At 46.5% G+C, this 21393-nt stretch overlaps 1 protein-coding gene across 4 annotated transcripts in view; it reads left to right on the top strand.

Annotated features, from left to right (window-relative positions):
* Positions 1-21393, top strand: part of NTN1 (netrin 1) — a 280603-nt gene that overhangs the window by 105181 nt on the left and 154029 nt on the right. For all 4 annotated transcript variants that reach the window (XM_075119364.1, XM_075119363.1, XM_075119362.1 and 1 more), the window contains exon 3: positions 20826-21014. In XM_075119364.1, coding sequence (XP_074975465.1) covers positions 20826-21014 — 189 coding nt within the window. The remainder of the gene's footprint in view (positions 1-20825; positions 21015-21393) is intronic.

Genomic DNA, 21393 nt, shown 5'->3' with positions numbered 1-21393 from the left:
ACGGGGGGAACCAACATTCTAAGGTCTTTCTATTTGCCGTCTGTTTTCTGAGGAGAGCTGGGGAAACATTTTCCCGCAAATGGTAAATTCTCTGAAAAAATGCAGGGGCACCCAAAGCTATTCACCCGTTTGGGTCAGATTTAGCAAAGAGTTTCCACCAAATGAAAAACGAAGAACATTTTTTTGAAAATGGTTCATTTCAACATTTCCAAAGTGGAGCCATTTCAATTGTTTGTTTCATTTCACCCAAACAGAGTTGTTCAGTTTTTCATTTTGGTTCAAAATAACCCCAATTTTCCCACACCCCAGATTTTGCAGTTCAGCCACCAAAATCAGTTACATGCTCAGCTCAGTTTCAGAGCTCTTTGGTTCAGAGCCATTGTCAAGCTTCTCTCTGCAACCAAGGGACGAAGAAATGTATTTATTTTTAAAAGGAAAGCTGAGATTCTCGTGTGATCACATGATTCCAGGAGCTGGGGCTTTGACAAAACAAGACTTCTGTTAAAATCATGAGGGTTGGCAAAGCTGTGTGGTGAACCAAAAATACCTGCCTGCAATGCTGCGATCCCTGTCACAGCTGCAGCTGGCCATTATAGGCTGTCCCTATGTTAGAAGCAAAAAGGCAAGATCTCCCTTCTGGGTAGATTTCAGAGTAGCAGCCGTGTTAGTCTGTATTCGCAAAAAGAAAAGGAGTACTTGTGGCACCTTAGAGACTAACCAATTTATTTGAGCATGAGCTTTCGTGAGCTACAGCTCACTTCATCGGATGCATACCGTGGAAACTGGGTAGAGTTACACTTGAATGGATGGGAAAGCCCAGGGAGCTATTTGTAGTGGTGGGAAGCAGTGAGCGCCTGGGGGGGGCTGCTATTGGAGCTTGGGGCCGAGGGATTTGTTGGAGGGAGATAACAATGGGGACCAGGGGCCCTTTTGTGGGCAACAGGAGTCTGGTAAGCTAGGGGAATGTTGGGGGGGGGGGCAATAGGAGCTTGGGGGATCAGTAGGGTTGCCAACTTTCTAATCGCACAAAACTGAACACACACACACACACACACCCCGCAACTCTCACTCACTTGCTGATTTTCAGCAGGCTGCGGCAGGGGGTTGGGGTGCAGGAGGGGATGAGGTCTCCAGCTGGGGGTGTGAGCTCTGGAGTAGGGCCAGAAATGGAGGGATTCAGGGTGAAGGAGGGGGTCTGGAGCTGGGACAGGGGGTTGGGGTGTGTGTGGGGGTGTGTGTGCAGGCTCCAGGAGGGAATTTGAGTGTGGGAGGGAGTTCAAGGCTCGTGCAGGGGGTTGGGGTGTGTGCGGGCTCTGGGAGGGAGTTTGGATGCAGAATGGGGCTCAAGGCTGGGGTAAGGGGTTGGGGTGTGGGAGAGGGTGTGGGCTGAAGGGAGTTTGGGTGCAGGAGGGGGTTCCAGGCTGGGGCAGGGGGTTGGGGTCTGGGAGGGGGTGTGGGGTATGGGCTCTGGGGAGCGCTTACTTCAGGGGGCTCCCCAGAAGCAGTGACATGTCCCTTGGCTCCTAGGTGTAAGGGCAGCCAGGCGGCTCTGCAAGCTGCATGCTGCCCCTGCTGGTGCAGGCATTGCTCCCACTGCTCCCATTGGCTGCAGTGCACAGAGCCTCCCTGGCTGCCTCGGAGATCAGAGGGACATGTCGCCACTTTTGGGAGCCCTTCAGAGCCAGGTAGGGAGCCTGCCAGAGCCGCCAACCAGAGTTTTAACAGCCCAGTCAGCTGTGCTGACCAGAGCTGCCAGCGTCCCTTTTCGACCTGAATGGACACCTGGCAGCCCTACTGGGGGGACAGTGGGAACCTGGGAGGTGTTGGGGGGCACTGGGAGGCTGGAAGCTTGGGCGGTAGTGGAGGCCTTGGAGTTGTTGAGGGGGGACAGTGGGAACCTGGGGACAGTTTGGGGGGGGAGGGCAGTGGAAGTCCTTTCTGATGGGCTGGTGGGAGTGCCCCTTCCCTTTCAGCCCCCTCTCCCCTCCCAGGCATGCAGAGAATCTGTCGAGGTGCCACACTGGCCTAATGCCCAGGGGGATATTGGGATGCGGAGTGGGAGAGGAACTGTGAAGTGAGGCAGAGAGGCTGCCTGGAACCCAGCCCCACAGTGGCTCCCAGGAGACAGGAGGAGGTGACATTATGAGATGCCAGCTAGGATTCTGGCAGGTGTGGCTCTGATACGTTGCTATTAGTAGGGACTAACCAATTTATCTGAGCATAAGCTTTCGTGAGCTACAGCTCACTGCATCGGATGCATCACGAAAGCTTATGTTCAAATAAATCGGTTAGTCTCTAAGGTGCCACAAGTCCTCCTTTTCTTTTTGCGAATACAGACTAACACGGCTGTTACTCTGAAACCTGCTATTAGTAGGATAATTCTCAAATCTCCCTTACTACTACTGCCTAGTGCATTGCAACCACCCTTCTCTTTGGACACAAATTTGCTCGCAGCAAAATGATTATCTTTATGTCCCTCGTTTTCACAATGTACCCACATTAATCCCATATCTAGGGGGGAAAAGAGGCAAAGATAATGGAGATCAACTGAGGGATGTGGTGGGTGCCGTGGGATGAGCAGGTTCTCTCTATTTGGGATGGGGAAATTCCCATCCTTGATTATTCTTTGCTAAACATTTTAAAAAATATCAGAAGAAATAAAGAAAATGACATATGAATGTTGAATTCTTGTGTTTGGCTTTTACATGTAAAATTTGCCCAAAGCAGCTCTTAAAAGCTTTTGGGATTTTCTAATATTTGCATTGCCTCCAGTTTTCAGTAACATTCTTTGCCTGGGGCTTTGCCACTACAGTCAGAACAGTGACTGTGTCTGGCGAACTATAGCTCCAGGTGTTGGCTGCTGGGCCTGCCTCAGACGCATCCAAATGTCTGACTACCTCATTCCTGTCCTCCCTCAGGACCCAGAGATGAGAACTTGGCAAATGTGCCATGGTTCAGTGGGATTGCTGGGCTGTTCAATACCAGACACTCCTAGGGAAGGGACAGGCAACCCTTACTGGGTGCTCTCTTTTTGGAAGGCCTTCAGACAGGTGCTGAGGTTGGAAAGGCATCAGCATACTTCAGTGGGTGTCCCTTGGTTTGGGTCAGTCTACACTAGAACAATGACCCGTTGCTGAGAGTGGCTGCTGGCCATGAGTCATCTTTGGCTCCCCTGGCCTAGTAATGGAGATGGTTTCCCCGAGGTTTACAGTCTGATGCTCTGAAGAGCTGAGTGCAGGGTCAATGCCTCACCCCTTGTAGAACTGAGTCCTTAGTGGTCCCAAGAGGTCAGTTCCTTAGACGTGGCAAAGCTGTTACAGAAGTGGGGACAGACGGCTTATCCCAACATGTCTCAGTCGCACAGTCTGTAACAGAGCTGAAAAGGCCATCTACACTGGCAGCTAAATGGCTTTCAATGCTATTTCAGGGGGAGTCGTTGCTGGCATCCTCTACCTGCCCTCCTGACCTCGCTATTCCCTTGTGCTTCCCCTGACTGTCTGTATCCATCTCTTGTCTTATATTTGGATTGTAAGCTTTTGGGGGCAAGGGTGACCTTTTTATATATGTTTTTGTACAGAGCCCAGCAAAACAGAATCCTGGTCCATGACTGTGACCCGTAGGAGAAAGGGTACTTCAGTGGTTCGAGCACTAGCTTGGAACTTGAGAGACCCACATTCAGTTCCCTGGTTCCATCAGACTGACCTTGGCAAGTCGCCTAGTTTCTCTGTGCCTCTACTTCCCTGCCTGTGAAATGGGGATAATAGTGTTGTCCTCACTCAAAGAAGTGTTGTGAAGACAAATACATAATGAGGTGCACAGATACTATGGTAATGGAGGACACAAGATAGATAGGCACTACTGCAATATAAATAATAGTACTTCATTCATCACTGGACTACAGCCACTTCTGGGGTGAAACGTAAGAGCTTTTAGACAGTGCAGAGTGTCACTGCTCAGCACTTTGGGACAGGAAGTGAAAAATAATTCTGGGAGCCAAAATACAATAGCCCACTGGGATTTATGCAGGACAGTTGGGTTAACCTTGCTTCTGCGGAAGATGTTATCTGATCTTTAATGTTCACAGTGGTCAGGGCCTTGGTTTTCTGCATCACTGAACAGTACACGTAGCTCCCATGCATACCAGTGAGACAACAGATCTTCCTTCTGCAAAGGAATTATCCATTGACTCCTCAACCTTGTAAAAAGAAAAGGAGGACTTGTGGCACCCTAGAGACTAACAAATTTATTTGTGCATAAGCTTTCGTGAGCTACAGCTCACTTCATTGGAAAAGCTTATGCTCAAATAAATCTGTTAGTCTCTAAGGTGCCACAAATACTCCTTTTCTTTTTGCAGATACAGACTAACACGGCTGCTACTCTGAAATCAACCTTGTAAGTTACCTTCCCTGAAATTCCCCATCTAGACCTGATCAAGCTGAGACAACAGTCCAAGATTTTTCCGGGAGGGATCATCTATTGCAGAGAATAGTAGCTTTGCTCTCCTGATTACACTGGCTAAGCTTGTTTACTCTTGATAAACCCAATCTCCAGCATAAAATGCACAGGGGACTTGCAGGAGACAAAAACCCAAAGCTACAATCGCTCTTCTATTTCGTGTAATGCCTGCTTGTTTTCGCCTCTGTTATGGGTGTGCTGAACAGACGTGAAACATCAAAACAGACGTGGGGACTAGGGAGAGAAAAGAGCTTGTCCTGACACTTTCAAACACTTTCATGCCCAAGTCAGTGATAACACTGAGCAAGGTTTCAGAGGAACAGCTGTGTTAGTCTGTATTCGCAAAAAGAAAAGGAGTACTTGTGGCACCTTAGAGACTAACCAATTTATTTGAGCATGAGCTTTCGTGAGCTACAGCTCACTTCATCAGCAAGGTGTCAGTCATATAAGCTGCAGTTTTCCTCCTTTCTTAGATCCCATTGATAAAATCCCTGGACATACCTCTGCTATGTTGATTGTGGTTTAGCTAGCCTCTGGTCACAAAGGAGCGCTATGTCAACAGTCCTTAAGGGGCAGGAATATAGCTGAACAAATACAACTGTAACAAGCTCTTCACACCTGTTCGATGTTTTGAAAGCACAGCCCAGGCCTGACATGAGGGATCCAGGGTTAATGCCTTTGTGAGCAGAGCAAACATCAGGAAAGAAGAAAGGAAGAAAAGAAGGGTAGATCACAGGCCCTTTGCATGTAGCCCCCACTATTCCAGACAGGGTGGTGGGGTCTAGCTTTCTCTGGCCAGCCTTGTTGACATTACTGGCTGTAAAGCTGGTTGCATGGTACATTGCCTGGGAAGTTTGCTCCTTCCTCTATGTGCGTAGCACATTTCAGAGGTAACTCTTCTGTCTTGTGACCGTAACCAGGGGGATCACTTCTGGCTGCAGCACAGTCCTTCACTGGGTACATACAGTGGAGGGGTAGCTTCATAGCGACAGAGCTGCTGATGAGAGCGCTGCTGTTGCGCCCGCACCTTCAATCAATGGGGTATTGATTTACTTTGGATGGTTTGCTATAATCAACACCCCAGGCTGTTTAACAAGTCCATAATGCTTTACCTGGTACATCGCTGGGCCTGCAGTTCATAAATATTTTCAAACAGGTGACAAAGCTACACATTTTTACAAAATTATCTCAGGTTTTGGAAAACTTGGATGCAGAACTACAAATCCATTCAAATCAAGGCTTTCCCAATCCCCATTCATTTTGAATGTTCAAACCAGCCCCGTTTGACTCCGATGTAACCTTTTTCAGGGGGTTGTGAGAAAACAGAACATTTTCCGTTGTTGCCTCAATTTTCTTCTTGCAAACAGTTTTGACTGATAGGAAACCATCTGCTTGTTTGTCTCTAAATGTAATCCTATGTGCCACTTTGATCTGAAGAGCTCAGCATTCTTTACAAATATCAAAAAGCTTCATAATGGTCCCACGAGGGATGGTACAGAAATATCACACCCACCTCACGGAAAGAGGAAACTGAGGCACAGAAGTGGGATGGCTTTGCTAGCAAGTAGCAGAGCCAGGACTAGAACCTAGGAGTCCTGACTCCCAGCTTTATAGGCTGATCTACTACACTACATGAAGCTGCACCAATTAGCCCCGGGGGCACAGAATTTCACTATTCACAATGGATGAGGCTGCCAGTCCACTGGGAGTGGGGGGGGGGGAGGGGATAGGGCGGTGGAGGCTAGAGTGATGGAAATGGTCTTGTTTTACTGAGAAGCAAGAGCGGAGAAAGTTGCAGGGCTCCTGCAGGGATGGCGTACATAAATTAACTCTATTGCAGTGCCCCTATGCAGAAAACAAATGGCAAATGTGTTTCCGTTCAGTGGTGTAAGGGTGGCATTTCAGAATGAGGAGCTAGCTGCTCCTTGTTGAGGGGAGTATGTGATCTGCATAGGGGTCACTTTCCTGATGTGGTCCAGGGAACTAAGACCAAAACTGTCACATCAAGAAGTGGGGATCAATTAGAGAAGAGAATAATTACTCAAGGCATCCTACCAGGCAAGGAAAATGGTAGCAAATAATCCAGATGGTTGGTAGAATGAAGAGTCTAACACACATGACAGCAACAAATCCATAGCAAAGGCTTCATTTATATACATTTGTTGCGTCTTTTTAAGGAGTTTAATGTTAGTTTGTGGTGTTCCCTTTCTGGGGCACAGAATTCCCTTGGTGACAAGTGTAAGGCTCCAGGTTTGTTGATATACATGAGCGATGGCTAGGAGGCTTGGGGAAGCAGCCAAGTGTTCCCATTAAGTTCCAAGCTTGCACATCAAGAGATGCAGTGTGGTCTAGTGGTTAGGCACAGACCCAGGAATGAGGAGACTTGAATTCTATTCCTTGCCCTCTTAGTGGTTGGCTTTGCTTTGAGTGAGTTATTTAATCTCTGAGCCTCTGGAAAATGGGAATATCATAAAATTACCATACTGGATCAGACCAAAGGTCTATCTAGCCCCTATCCTGTCTTCTGACAGTGGCCAGTGCCAGGTGCTTCAGGGGAATGAACAGAGCAGGAAATCATGGAGTGATCCATCCCCTGTTGCCCATTCCCAGCTTCTGGCAAACAGAGGCTAGGGACACTATCCCTGTCCATCCTGGCTAATAGCCATTGATGGACCTATCCTCCATGAACTTATCTAGTTCTTTTTTGAACCCTGTTATAGTCTTGGCCTTCACAACATCCTCTGGCAAAGAGTTCCACAGGTTGAATGTGCGTTGTGTTAAGAAATACTTCCTTTTGTTTGTTTTAAACCTGCTGCCTATTAATTTCATTTGGTGGCCCCAAGTTCTTGTGTTATGAGAAGGAGTAAATAACACTTCCTTATTTACTTTCTCTACAACAGTCATTGTTTTATAGAGTTCAGTTGTATCCTCCTTAGTCATCTCTCTTCCAAGCTGAACAGTTCGAGTCTTATTAATCTCTCCTCATATGACAGCCATTCCATGCCCCTAATTGTTTTTGTTGCCCTTTTCTGTACTCTTTCCAATTCCAATATATCTTTTTTGAGATGGGGCGACCAGATCTGCACACAGTATTCAAGATGTGGGGGTACCATGGATTTATATAGAGGCAATCTGATATTTTCAGTCTTAATATCCATCCCTTTCTTAATGATTCCCAACATTCTGTTTGCTTTTTTGACCTCCACTGCACATTGAATGGATGTTTTCAGAGAACTATCCAGGATGACTCCAAGATCTCTTTCTTGAGTGGTAACAGCAAGTTTAGACCACGTCATTTTATATGCACCTAAATACCTCAGCATTTGGCTTGCCATTGTTATTACAACACAACTCCCCCCCTTGTGTGTGTCTCTGTCTGCGTTAGATGTTTATACGGTGCCAATCACCATGCCATCGAGGTACTGCCTAGTTGATTGAATGAGGTATGATTTCTCACCAGCCTGTCACATTTCATCAAGGTAATGATAAGGAGACGTGTTAGTATTTATTCCTGGGCTTACTGGAATGCCAGTTTCTTAATACACATCTGGATCAATAGAGTGGTTTGCTAGTAAAATCCAAGATCTGGCTAGCATAATCTGAAACAGCTCCTTGCTACGCTGCCATATGCTGTACTCTGCTGCCAAGCTGTTTTACTGCCTCTTACATTATACTAGAGATTCTTCAGTGACAAACAGTATGGACAACACAGAGAGAAATGGAGTCTCTTCTCGGAATACTAACATTCTGAGACACCTGGGAATTACTGTGGCGCCTGATTGGGTCCTGGCGTTTTGACAGGGGCAGAGTCTGAGATGCTGAACATTTCTTATTCCCACTTTGGCAAAGGAGACGTCCCTGTCCCATAAAAGACACTCTTCTTCCTGTCTTAGGACTTGATCTTGCAGTCATTGAAGTCAGTGGCAAAACCCCCACTGACTTCAATGAGTGCAAGATCTGACCCTTAAAGCGATGCCTTTTCTGCTGCAATGGAGCAATGCATTCAGCAGAGGTGAATGACAAGCTCAAATTGATTAGAGAACCTCATTGCTGATTAGAGAACCTCTGTATGAAGGCCAGAAGCCCATTTTTGATCACCAGACCCTGACATCAACTCTTATTTGCACAACAAACCATCAATCAACCTAGGAGACTTTATTCTCTTTGGAGGGTTCTCATATTTTGGAAAACATTTTATGATTTAAATTAAAATAAAAAGGGGTATTTGGTTCAGCCCAAGCAACTAAAGCCTTCACAAGGACCTGGGTCCCTGTTCTGGTCTTTTGGCAGGGTTAGAAGTGCCTAAACCATCTGGAGGAGGGGGTAGATGACAGCACTTCTCCTTGCTCTTGTTCAGCCCCTTTTGGCTGTTGGTTGGAATGGTATCTAGTCCTCCTTATCTGGAGTGTAGGGCCGGTGAAGGTAAGAGTATAGGAGGTACCATGGAAGATCAGGTGGCTGGCCCCCTTTTTCAGACTATAGTCAGTGGCTGCAAGTTTCCCTTTGCTTGAAAAACAGTGACTGAGCACAGCTGCTGAATGTTGCTTATCCCATCATGAAACAAACTCCAAATTCCCCCTTGTAACAGGAGACGTTCAGCCTAGCTCCGTTGTGGCAGCACAAATACTCGGTTTGCTCTGCTGGATGACCGGCTGATCTGCCAGCCTTTGCCCTGAGCCAGCCTGGCCTCAGAGGGAAACCAAAATGCATCCTCCCAAGAGCTGTAATCTGTTAAACTGGTGTTACTGTGTCTGGCACATCAAGTGGCCAAGCCGAGGTCTGTAATCCATTGGGAAGGGGAGGAGGGCTCAATAGATGCTCCCCAAAGGCTTGCACTGCGTTCTGTTTCTCTTGCACAAAGCAGGAGACCAAGAAGGGGAAAGATGTGTTTGTGCTGAGCTGGCTGTGGGAAAAATCAATCCCGGCGACTGAGTGGCCATCTCGGCACAGACAGGTTGGACCTCTACCCAGCCAGATTGCGGCATTTATCTATTGAGGGACAATAGTATACGTGAGGCAAAGCTGCTCCTCCTTGATTCTGTCTCTGACAGGGCTATCATCGGCTTATTTGATGCAGCTGCTCAACCCAGCTGTATTTAGAGGGGTCTTTTCCGCAGAGTTTAACAGGCGTCATGTCAGATATTTTAATCTAGGCAGAGCATCCCTTTTGAGAATATTGATGTTGCATAGGGCAAGGTGTTCCACTGGTCTACATGGGTGCAGCTCCAATGAAGTCAATGAAAAGGCATCCACTTACCCCAGCTGAGTACCTGACCCCTGTTATCTAGGAAAAGGGAAGAATATTCACTACTCTTAATTCTTGATTGTTGGACCTGATTCTGCTCTCAGTTACACTGGTGTAAACCAGGAGTAACTGCACTGGAGTCAGTCTGAAATTGGTGCAAATGGGCCCACTGTGCCTAAGAGCAGGAAATAATTCAAAGGGGCAAAGCCACATCAATGTAGGCCTCAGATTGAAGTTTGTAAGAACAAGATGTCGTAAAACCCAACCTTGCTGAAAATGTTTCCATGCCAGGATGACTCGTCCAGGTTCACAGAACAAGTCAGTGGCTCAGCAGTTATTAGAACTCAGGTGCTTGTAGCTCCTTGGCCTTTCCTTAGCCCGCAAAAGCATGCTGCTTCTGATTCCAGACACACCTCAGACCTCCAGGTGAACTCAGAAGCTGCTGATTTTCCCCTGGTTTCAGCTGAAACCACAAATGGACCAAGACTCTCTTGAAAGTCCCAGGATACTCAGCAGATAATGAGTTCTGCATTTGTAACAAAACCTGATGCCAGAGGAGTTTTGTTTGGCTTCAGGTTTCATACTGAAAGTTTCTCTGTTGCCTTTGTAGAGCATCAGTCACCATAGCTGCTCTATTGACCTGCAATGCAAAATGAAATAAGCCTCCTGAGTGGTTCAGTGTGGGACAGTATTTGATGCACATTAATAGCTCCAGGTCACACAATGAAGCAGTTATGCACACAAGAGAACAGATTATTCAGCTAGAGTAAGAATTTCTAGATTTTGTGGTCACCATTAAGATGAAATTGTTTGTTATGGACAGCTGAAGTAGTTCAAGTTTCTGATTTTCTCAGGGAAACTATAGGAGCAGAGTTAAGATAGTTTTTGAGTTCCTTACCTGTGAATCTCCATTCTTGGTTTCTCTGGGTTGCTCACTTTAATGTATAATTTTCTGTCTTTTTGCTACTTTATTGTCTTGGGCATTTTAATTAAAACTATAGTGTGCTTTCAAGTTCTTGGAACCTTAATTCTGAATTTACTAGTTTTGCAGTGTTTGATAACTAGTGTTCTCTCAATGCCTCTAACACTCTACTTATTGATCTGCCCTTTCACCGGAGACTCCAAATGAACGATGGTTTTGGTCAGGTAAAATACCCCTACTGTGGAAGGATAGCAAAGTGCATAACAATGGCTTTTGTAACAACTCTGTGCATCCAGTTTCAGGGCTTAGCCTTTTCATCTTAGAGGTGGGTCTGAACCAGAACCAAGGGTCAGAACACACCGCAATTGTGGGGTTTTCAAACCCAGACCTGTATTTCGTGGCTTTGGCTCATTCCTTAAAATCTTACTGGAGCAGCTCAAAGACACTAGTGCAAAAAATATTAGGGGCTGAATAACTGATTGCAAACTCTTTGGGGCTGGGAACTTGGCTTCCTCTGTTTCCTGTAAAGCATCATGCAAATTTGCAATACTACATAAGTGCCTGGTAATAATAGCAAATAGTGTTTGTAGGAAGCAGTTAGCTGAAGAAGGTTCCACCACTCCAAAACACTGTTTCTCTCCCTGTGGCTTTGGGAAGGCTGCTGCTGAGATCTGCACCAGATAAAGAGGGTAACTACAGGGGCAAGCAGTTTTTAAGTGGACAAATTGCTCCCAAGTGGATTCAATTGGACTCTAAATAAACACTTAACAAACACCTAGGAGCTTAACTTGAGCTGGAAGTTCAGGGGCCAACTGCTGTGTACTTTCTCTGATAACCCTTGCATTAACTCTTGCCTTAGGCTTGAAGTCTGAACTACTGGATATAAACAATGCTTTTCAAACCATTTCAAGAATCACATTTTGATTTGTGCAGGGTGCTAAAAATAAAAAAACAGTGTCGCTTTAGTATCATCACTTGGATTGAAATACATTGTTCATTCCTTTTACAAGAAATCATTCAGGTTAATTCTAGGCCTGTGCTGGTCTGCAAACCTCTACAACTTCCAAAGGGCAGATAGCTGCTTTGCAGACTGTTTTTCTCTGTGCAAAAAATGACTTTGAGTTGTTGTCAGTGCATCCAGTAATATTTCAGTACAATGCATGGGATCCAAAGGGTAAGGTCTTGAGGACTCTGATCCACTGTAATTGGAAATAGATATTGTTATTATTTGATATTTAATATAATAAACCACTTACAGTTCTTAAGGAGCCATTCTATATGATTGGATGTGTCTCATAGAATACAAGTTAGGAATATACGATGCCATAGAATCCCATAGGCTTGAAAGCGCTACTTATCACCTGTCAGCTGGTGATTGGCGGACCTGAAAAGTTTAGAGTTTGGATTTTTATCTGAACATTTCGGGTCTGCAGATTGGGGCTGTAAGTCTCACAGGAACAAGCTCTCTCATGAGATCCTTGGTGTTTCCTGACAGGCTGGAAATACCATGTGGACAGACTGGGAATAGCTCTTGATATTTTAGCACTCCAGTCCTGTCTGGAACTAAGCCGTGCAGAGGCAGATATGAAAACGATGTATTTTTTTAAAGTTAACCTACATTTTTCAAACCACAGTAAAATCAGATTCCCATTATAGGCAGTGTTTTCAGTCAGTTCTTTTAGTATCCAACCTGGTTCGTATGCAACTCAGGGTGCTGGAATGAATGAAACGGAATGGTTTTTCTATGTTTGTAGTGACTATTGGTCAGCTTCCAAAGCTTCCATCCTTAGAGGTTTTTAAGGCCCGGTTTGACAGAGCCCTGTCAGGGATGATTTAGTTGGTGTTGGTCCGGCTTTGAGCAGGGGATTGGACTAGATGACTTCCTGAGGTCTCTTCCAACCCTAATATTCTGTGATTCTGTGATCTTGAAGCTCTTTACAAAGGTGGTAAGTATTAGAACTGAGAAAATAACCCTCAGAGTAATTGATTTGATGAGGTTCGTCCCTTTCTCTCTTTGCAAATTGCTCACAAGCAGGTTAGGCTTTTCTCAAACCTATTTGTTGTTCAAATGATCTGCCAGGTAATTGTAGCGAATAGTCCTTGGCCCATAGTTTTTTGACAAATTGTCTGTTGGGAGTTCTTGCTATCCAAATGTTGAAGTGTGGTGGTTGGTGGTGATTGGCACCCAGCTGTCATTGATTTGTGCTTCTCCTCAGATTGGATGTGGGGAACTCTTCCAATCAGATTTTGGAGGGTGAATACTTCCCGCTGTAAAGCTCTGTGAATGTTCTCTAATATTTGCTTAAAAATTCTGGGCATGTCTGCACTATGGAGGCCCTACCTACATAGCTATGCTGGGATTAGTCTCGTAGTATAGATGCAGCCTACACAGATCAAAGGGGTTTTTCTGTTGGCCTGGGAATACCACCTCCCCAAAGGACAGTTCGTTATGTCAACAGAAGCCCTCTTCCACTGACATAGCTGAGTCTACACTGGGGGTCTCGTTGGCTTAGCTACATCAGTCAGCAGTGTGTCTGTTCACACCCCTGCCCAAGGTAATTATGCTGATGTGACTTTCAAGTGTAGACCAAGCCTCACTGCTTCTCTGAACTTCCTGCCAGTAAGCTAAGCTTTTTGGAAAACAGTCTTGTAAGGGGAGCAAGCAGACAGGAAGCACATTCCACTTTTCATTGCAGTGACTGTTTTGCAGACTGCTTTGAGCTAATCACCCAGCTCCAGTAAGTACTAGTGTCTCTGTGTTCCAGATGAGGCAACACTGAGCCCCAGAGAGGTGCCTGTTTGTTACTGTTATTACGATCTGTGGGCTTGGCTGCGCTACAGAGTTAACTTGAATTATAATGCAAGTGTTGCCCCGTCCCACTTGAGTCCCTGTCCCCACACAGAACCCCTTCACTCAAGTGTAGTGGTGCTTTGGCTGGCTCTTCAGGGGGTTCAAGCTACAGCTTGAGTGAGCGCGGACTCGTCAGCTGCTAATCCAATCACTCTGTGCACTCATTTATTCTGTTCCCGATAGGTTCTTATGCTGTGCTTGTCAGTATCCAAACGCCTGCCAGTCGTGCATTAAGCAACATGCCTAACATCTAAGCTAGCTCGGGTATGTCTGCACAGGCTGCAGTCACGCCTCCCGATTGCCTGTAGACCTACCCTCAGTGTGGTGTGATGCAGGCGTGCGAAGGTGATAAGCACGCCAAATTTCTCTGGCACAGCCTCAGACAATGCAGTAATGGGAAATTCCATTGTAACTTGACATTAATGAGTCATTATTTGTCCATAAACAGTGCCCATTCTTCCTTTCTTCTGCAGCCTGTGTTCATATGAAGATTTCGTGGACTCTGCCAAAGCATAGCTGTTTATTATGTAGTGTCTCCATTCTATCATGCGGACTTTACTGCACTCCTGCACTCTGACTGTCCACGCTGCCAGCAGGTCTCCCTTTCACAGCCACAATATGCTGATGTATTTTTCCCCCCGTAGTGGGATAGCTCAGGCAAACCAAATCTATTTCAACCCCTCTCCCTCACTCATATGTGCAGCACATGCAACTAAATTGTCCCGGGCAAGGATTTACATTTGGTTTAGGCTGCGAGTCTGTGGTTGATGACAAATACCCAGCAGTGGGGATAGCTCTGGCTTATCCCTGTGGCCTGTGTAACCGCTATACTAGGTGGAGGCACGTCAGCCAGCACAGCAAGTAGGAATAGATTGCTGGTTGCTGTTGATTATTATTTCAGTGTGATGTAGTGAGGGATCTTCCACAGAGGGATGACTTTCTGAACTCCCTTGTAATGTCTGCACTGGGGGTGAGGGTATTGCCACACATCCCAGCCCCTTTTCCCAAAGCGCTGGGTCACAGGGCGTTTACTTCAGTTATGAGGGCTGGGTGAGGCTGGTGTCACTGGCGGACCTATGGGGACGTCAACTGAAGAGGTCATTGCTGGATCCTTGCCTGCTTTCAGGAAGCCTCTCAATTCCTCCAGGGTGGGGTCCCTGCACAGGGAGGGCTAGCAGCACCAGGGACAGATGGGTGCACCTTTGTTTGCATCAGGGGGTGAAGAGGCAATATCGTGGCACAATGAGCTTGCCCTTATGAAGGTGGCAACCTTGCTACTGAGTGGGCAGGCTGCCTCCACTGCACACTCAGGCCTTGCTGGCCCAGAGAGCAAGAAAAGGGGGTGTCATTATAGAGTGAAAACACCCAGCTCCTGCCAGTCTGGGGAAAGAAAGTGCCGTGCAAAGCCTGCTAGATTTGGCCTGCTTGAGTTTCAGGACCTCTGCATTTCAGCTTCTGGTTTTGTATCTTTCTGCACCTAAAACCTCAAACCAATATGCCAAATGAAACCACACATGCCTGATGGGACTAGCTAGTCTGTGGGAACTGAAGAAACTCTCCCAGATTCCCCTTTCCTTAGGGACCAGGCCACCCAACATTAGCCAATGCACTGCCTATTTATGCATGTTCTTCCAAGGGATGGTAAAACATAGATAAAATAAAATCTGACCCAAACTTTCATCTAAAACCACATCCTGACTCTCTACCTACAACACAATCTGAACCTTATGCAAGGTTCCAAAAAGCTTTAAAAAGGGGTTTTCTTCCATTGTGTCACAGGCAGTTCTGTGTTCCCAACTGAACTGGAGACTTCCAGCTGAATTTTGAAAGCCCAGCTGGCTTTGATGAGCAACCAGACTTTTGGAAGCTTAGCTAAAGTAGTGCTGATTGGAAAAATGGAGAGGCGATGGTGCACCATGAGGGATGCGATCCCTCTGGGAAGCTGGGCTCTTAGGAGCAAATGGGAGCATGAAGGACTGGAACTACAACTCCCATGAGGCACTGCAGCAGCTCAAGTAAATGCAGAGATTAATATTAACCTGACCCAAAATGAAACGTTTCGGTTTTCCTGATGGAAAATTCCACCAAAACTAATCTTGTGCTGTGGAAACTTTTGACAAAAAGTCATTTTTCAGCAGGAATATGTTTCATTTGAAATTTTTCAACCAGCCCTAAACCAAACCTCTGAGTCTTCTGAGGTTTGGCTGTCCCTGTTTTTTGTACTATCTGCATTTAGCTGGTACTAAATGGTTTACACTTAGGCCTGGTAGTCCAGGTAAAGGCCCTTTCTAGAAGAACATGAGGGAAATATTTGCAGGTTTGCAGAATAAAATTAGCCAACATAGGGCAGTTCGGGTCCCGGGCACTCTTGGAGACAGTCACTGCAAGTACCACTGCTCAGTGAGACACCCAATGGCATTCTAGAGATCTCAGCAAATGCAATGTTCTTCTGCTCTATATTTAACCTGTAGGTTTGGGTGTCTGCTAGGCATCTGCTGACCATATTGACAATTATTATTATTCCTATTGATAAAGGAAGAAATTACGTAGGTCGGGAGATAACATGGGAAAGATTGGGTAGCCTTTTAGGGCACAGCTCATGAAAAGGAAGATCGAGCGGTGACTTGATTACGTTGTACGAATACTTTCACAGAGAGAAAACAGCAGGTAATAAAGCACAGACAGGTATAATAAGAACCAATGGCTGGAGATTAAAGCTAGGCAAAGACAAATGAAAAATAACATACCAAAGGGTGATTAACCATTGGAACAAACTCCTAAGGGAAGTGGTGGATTCTCTATCTCCTGAGGTCTTCACATGCCGACCGGATGCCTTTCAGGAAAATATGCTTTAGTCACACACAAGTTATTTGGCTCAACACAGGGAACCAGTGAAATTCTCTTTTGGACATAAAATTTATGAATATATATGATGTAGAAACTATAAAGTTTTGGGAGACCCAGTTCCGATATGACAGACTCCCTGAAATAGCTCATGACCAAGGTATAGATGGGAGCCAACCATCTTCAAATTCTTCCAGCTCTGCTCTGCTCAAGGCTGAAGCATGGATCCAGCCCCATCTACACTTCAAGATATGACCCATGCTTTTAGGGATGTGTCAGGGGACTGCTGTGGTGTAGCCACATCCCCCAACATGGCTCTTGCAAAAGGCCCATCTAGGCCTCAGTTCCTTTGCATTCATCTTTATTCAATGTGCCACCATTATTCCACCCTCCCTGCATGCTATTGTAAGCGGGAAATGGCATGGCTATTTTTTGGTCAGATCAAACCTTTCCCAAAAGGCATCATAAAGCACAGCAGGCTAACTACTATAATTACCAGTTAGTCCTGGCCGATGGCCAGCTGAACATAGTGCCAGAGTATTCAGTGACTGGGCATTCAGGAATAGGCTGGAAGACAATAGTTTCTAATAAATCCGGTCTTCTCATGAAATTAGAGCCCGTATTAGCCGCACTTCCAATGGCCAGCCTGATTAACAGGCCATGGTTTCTGCAAACAGGTGCATCGGAAGGGGAAGGAATAAATGGGCACAAGTGTGTGTGTAGGTGTCTGCAGCAGCATAAAATAGGACAACGATTATGGAGCTGCAGGCCCAACAAAAAGCCCACAGAGCTGGCACTGCCCGACACTCCATAGTGATCATTCCACAGCAAGGATAAGGAGGCAGGAAAATTAAATGTTATGGTTCATGGTTCCCCCTCTTCTCCAGGCTCAGAAAGGAATAGTGGGGTGGGGGAGGGGTTCCCAAGTTTTATATCTGAGCTGGACATAGATGGAGACGTGTACCCTGGTGCAAACCCCCCCTCCCCACCCAAAAAAGAGAAACAATGCAGAAGTTTGCTCTAAGTACAGGGGTGTATTGTGTACAAGAAATGGAGCTGTGGGGCTGAAGATCCTTTAGCAGTTTGGGCATATAGAGGAGGGAAGCAAGAAGAGAAGGGGAGGAGATAAAGGAGGTGGAGAGGGCGAGAGAACCAAGAAACAAAGCTTGTGGAAGCTATTGGTGTGTGGGTGGAGGGAGGGGACCATTTGGTACGTTGCTGGAGCTAACAGTAGTGTGAGCCATGGTGGGGGGAGGGGAATTTTGCTGGGAAGGGTAGGCTGGCTGGTTGGCACCTTGGTGCTTTCATCGAAGGTAAGGCTGAGGCCAGGCAGACGGAAGTGAGCAGGGTTTTCAGACTGGCGCACATGAGAGAGAACCGGGAGAGAGAGGAAGGCAAAATGCAGAGCTGGCCCACAACAGCAACAGTTCCTCCCCACTGCTGTGCGGGGCTATGGAGTCCCCTCCAGGGGTTCTCTGAGGTACCTTCAAATGTTCTTTGAGCAGTGAGAGTGTATGTGCCATGTGGATCTTTAAGCCCTTTAGTCTCCTGCTGCTGACGGGGAGCCTGAGCTGCTTGCTTCTTTCAGCCTCCGCTGTTAGTTTCTTCTTCCAAGGTCCTTTGCAGGGAAAAGGGCTAGAAAGTTTTTCTTTGCAGTGAGAGCGGAGATTCACCTGCCCCTGCTTTAGGAGAGGGGGCCATGATGGGCCTGAAAGGCTGGCTATGGCAGAGCACAGGGGAGAGGGCCTGGGGCTTGGAGACATTGGAAACGAAACACTTCAGTGCTTTCCCCTCACAAAAAGGGTAACCCCCCGGACCAAGTCCTCTTACTGTAGTTTCAGCTGTATCAAGAAAAAAATTGCAAGAAAAAAAATCCAGAACATGCTGAATGCATCGATCCTATTTTTGCTCTAGACGAGAGCCTCGTTAGTTGCACTTGCACTATTTGTGAATGCATCTGTTGTGCAGGCAAAACCCTACCAGCAGAAATTCCCCCACACCAACAGGTCCTTGTATTCCTAGCAGGGCAGATGTAGCACCCCTTTTAGCAGATGAACCCGGCTAAGGCGATAGTCTGAATGTTTGGGTTGAACTCTCCTAGCCGGTAGGTGTTAAAGGATTCCAGTGGCTGGGAATATCCTGAAAGATAATCTCAGTGCTGTGGGGCAGAGCTGCTGCTTTGTGATTGGAGGGGGCTAGTTCAAGCCCCAGCAAGCCTCACAGCATCAGAGAGAATGAAACAAAATACAGAACAAAACCACAGAAAGCCTTTTCTGCCCTACTGTTCTAGGTAGGCAGGGTATTTTGCTCCCCAGTAGGGATAGGTTGGTTGCAAGTCAGGAGTAGAACAGTGACTGCTTAGAAAAAATAAAATGGAGCCGCACTGTAATTTTTAGGCTGAAATTTGATAATTAAGCAAATACCGCAAGTCTTTGTCTTGGGCAAGGAGCATGAGGTAAACAGGAAGGAATGGGATTAAGATGTCTCTGCTCTAAAGGAAGGTGACGAGCGGAGAGCTCTGACACCTTCCCTTTGCAGAACTGAGAGGCCCAGATGTGGGTTTGCATTGCTTTGCTGCATTGTTCTGCGCTGTAGGGCAAATAAAAGCAAAGGGAAAAGAAAACAAGCTATAAAGTACTCTGCAAAGCACACAGTTCTTGCAACTGCCTCTTGACAGCTCTGGGGAATGGCAGGGGAGGGGCTGAGCTTTTGATGTTCTCTTCTTAGTTTTCTTTTGTACTGGCCCTTGTTAAAAATAACCACCATGTTGACATTAGGTTGCATATGGCAGAGAGATCTGGCATCTCCTGGCAGGTTCAATCATGGCGTAACTGTCAACAGAGAGGACTGCTTGGTATTTAACTAACAATGTCAGGTTGGCCCAATCCCTGCAGCAGGCTGAGAACGGCTGGTGTGAAAGAGCGGGAGGTTGCATTGTAATGTTGTGATCTAGACACACAGGAAATGGTGCGGCTACAGAATCCAAACCTTTTTAGAAATGTTAGTGGGGAAGGTTTGATAGAACTATTTCAAATCCTTAAAATGCACTCAAACTGAGCCTCTCCTAACTCTGTGCAGCGTGTGTGTGTGGTGGGAAAGGAGAGTTTGCTTCTGATACTTTAAAAGTGGGGTAGAGACTGGGGAGGGGGAGGCATGTCTTAGGAATGTGCTGAACAATTCTGTACTGGTGAACTGGACTCCACAGGCTCAGGAGATGTCTGTCCGGCTGCAGGATGATCTATATTTAACCCTAGCTAATGCATTGCCGCTTCAAGAGCAAATCAGAGGGTAGATGATAACGGTTCACATGGCACTATACTGTTACTCCCATGAAGCTGACAGTCACAAAAGTTTCTGACCCCAAGTGGCAGAAGCCTATAAAAGGCAGGCACCACCATTTTAACTAGAAATGGGCCTCGCCCCCAAAGTTCAAATCTGCATCCAAAATTCAAGCACATTGAGATCCAGGCTCTTGCTTCTGGCCCATCTGACGGACTGTAAGAGGGGAGGGCCCAGGGGTCCCACTTCCTACGCTATTATCCCGTAGTGAGGGTGTAACCTCAGAGGATTGGGATGATCCCTCCAAAGCTGATGTGCTTCCCCAAACTCCCTGCCTCAGGAGTCTCCAATATTCAATTGGAAATCTCTCAGGGTCTGCCTACACTACAGTTAAAAACCTGTATCTGGCCCGTGCCAGCTGACTCAGGCTCACGTGGCTTGGGCTAAGGGGCTGTTTAATTGTGGTGCAGATATTCAGGCTTGTGCTGGAGCCTGGGATCTAGGACCCTGCAAGGTGAGAGGGTCACAACTTGTCCCAAACATCTACACTGCAATTAAACAGCCCCGTCACCTCAGCCCCATAAGCCTGAGTCAGCTGGCACCAACCAGCTGCAGGATTTTAATTGCAGGGTAGACATACCCTCAGGAGCTGGTTTATTCAGTGGCTTGCTACCCTTAAGGCTGGGAAAGCAGTCCTTCCCATGGTATTTTGGCATTTCCATTCCCAGTCTCAGGTGCAAGTGCAAGATCATGAATGTAACAAATAACCTTCTTTTTAAATTTAAATTTAACATGCACGTTGCATTGAGGGCCAACCAGGCTGGGTCCCATTGTTCAAGCTGCTGTATAAACATATGGTTAATGTAACTCCCAGCCCCAAGGGGCTTACAATTTAGGCTGTGTAAGTCTGGAGCAACACCACTGACTTGTTTTCATCAATGTCTGAAAGAAAAATCTGGTCCCTTTGCATATTTGTAGGGCGTTTCAGATTGATTCTTGTTCATAGAAGTCAGCTTGACCTACTAATGTCCAGCTTCCTCCTCCTCCTCAGCCTCTGTGGTAATGGCCAGTAGCCTACATTTGGTCCATGGCTGAGATCCAGTTTCCCCGTGATCAGGGGTTGAGTCTGTAAGTGGGAATCAAGGGGCTAGGATACAGTTCTGCATTGGTTCATGAGACTCATGTACCACAAGTGGCAACTTTTCTGCTTTTTGTCTCCTTTCCCACAGCTTGTAACTGCAACCTTCATGCCCGGAGGTGCCGCTTTAACATGGAGCTCTACAAGCTTTCAGGCCGCAAGAGCGGAGGCGTCTGCCTTAACTGCCGGCACAACACAGCAGGCCGCCATTGCCACTACTGCAAAGAGGGCTACTACCGGGACATGACCAAGCCGATCACCCATCGGAAAGCATGCAAAGGTACGCAGGGAAGGAGTGCCTAAGGTGATTGCTGGGATACTGAACGGACTGCTCCCCCCCAACCCTTCCCTTCCTGTCTATCTCTATAGCTGTTTCTGTTGTAAGCCTATTCCCACTCCACCCTCTCAAAGGCCAAACCACAAAAATACCTCTTCCTTCACCCCCTCATTCCCCACAGCCATACTCACCAGACCTACCAAGCCCTGGCTATTTAGAAACAGAGTTTGAAGGTATCTTTTAAAAGCATCTCTGCTCTGAGGATGAAAGATTTTGCAATGCTTGTTTCAAGAAGATGTTTTGGGTCATATTTTTAAAGAGATCTTAACCAAACACCAAGCTGTGCCTAGCATTTAGATGGTACAAAGCCACAACTACCTGA

The sequence above is a fragment of the Caretta caretta genome, chromosome 14 (genome assembly GCF_965140235.1).
Source record: "Caretta caretta isolate rCarCar2 chromosome 14, rCarCar1.hap1, whole genome shotgun sequence".
NCBI lineage: Eukaryota > Metazoa > Chordata > Testudines > Cheloniidae > Caretta > Caretta caretta.
Note: the sequence above shows the minus strand (reverse complement) of the source record. Positions and strands in the feature narration are given on the sequence as shown.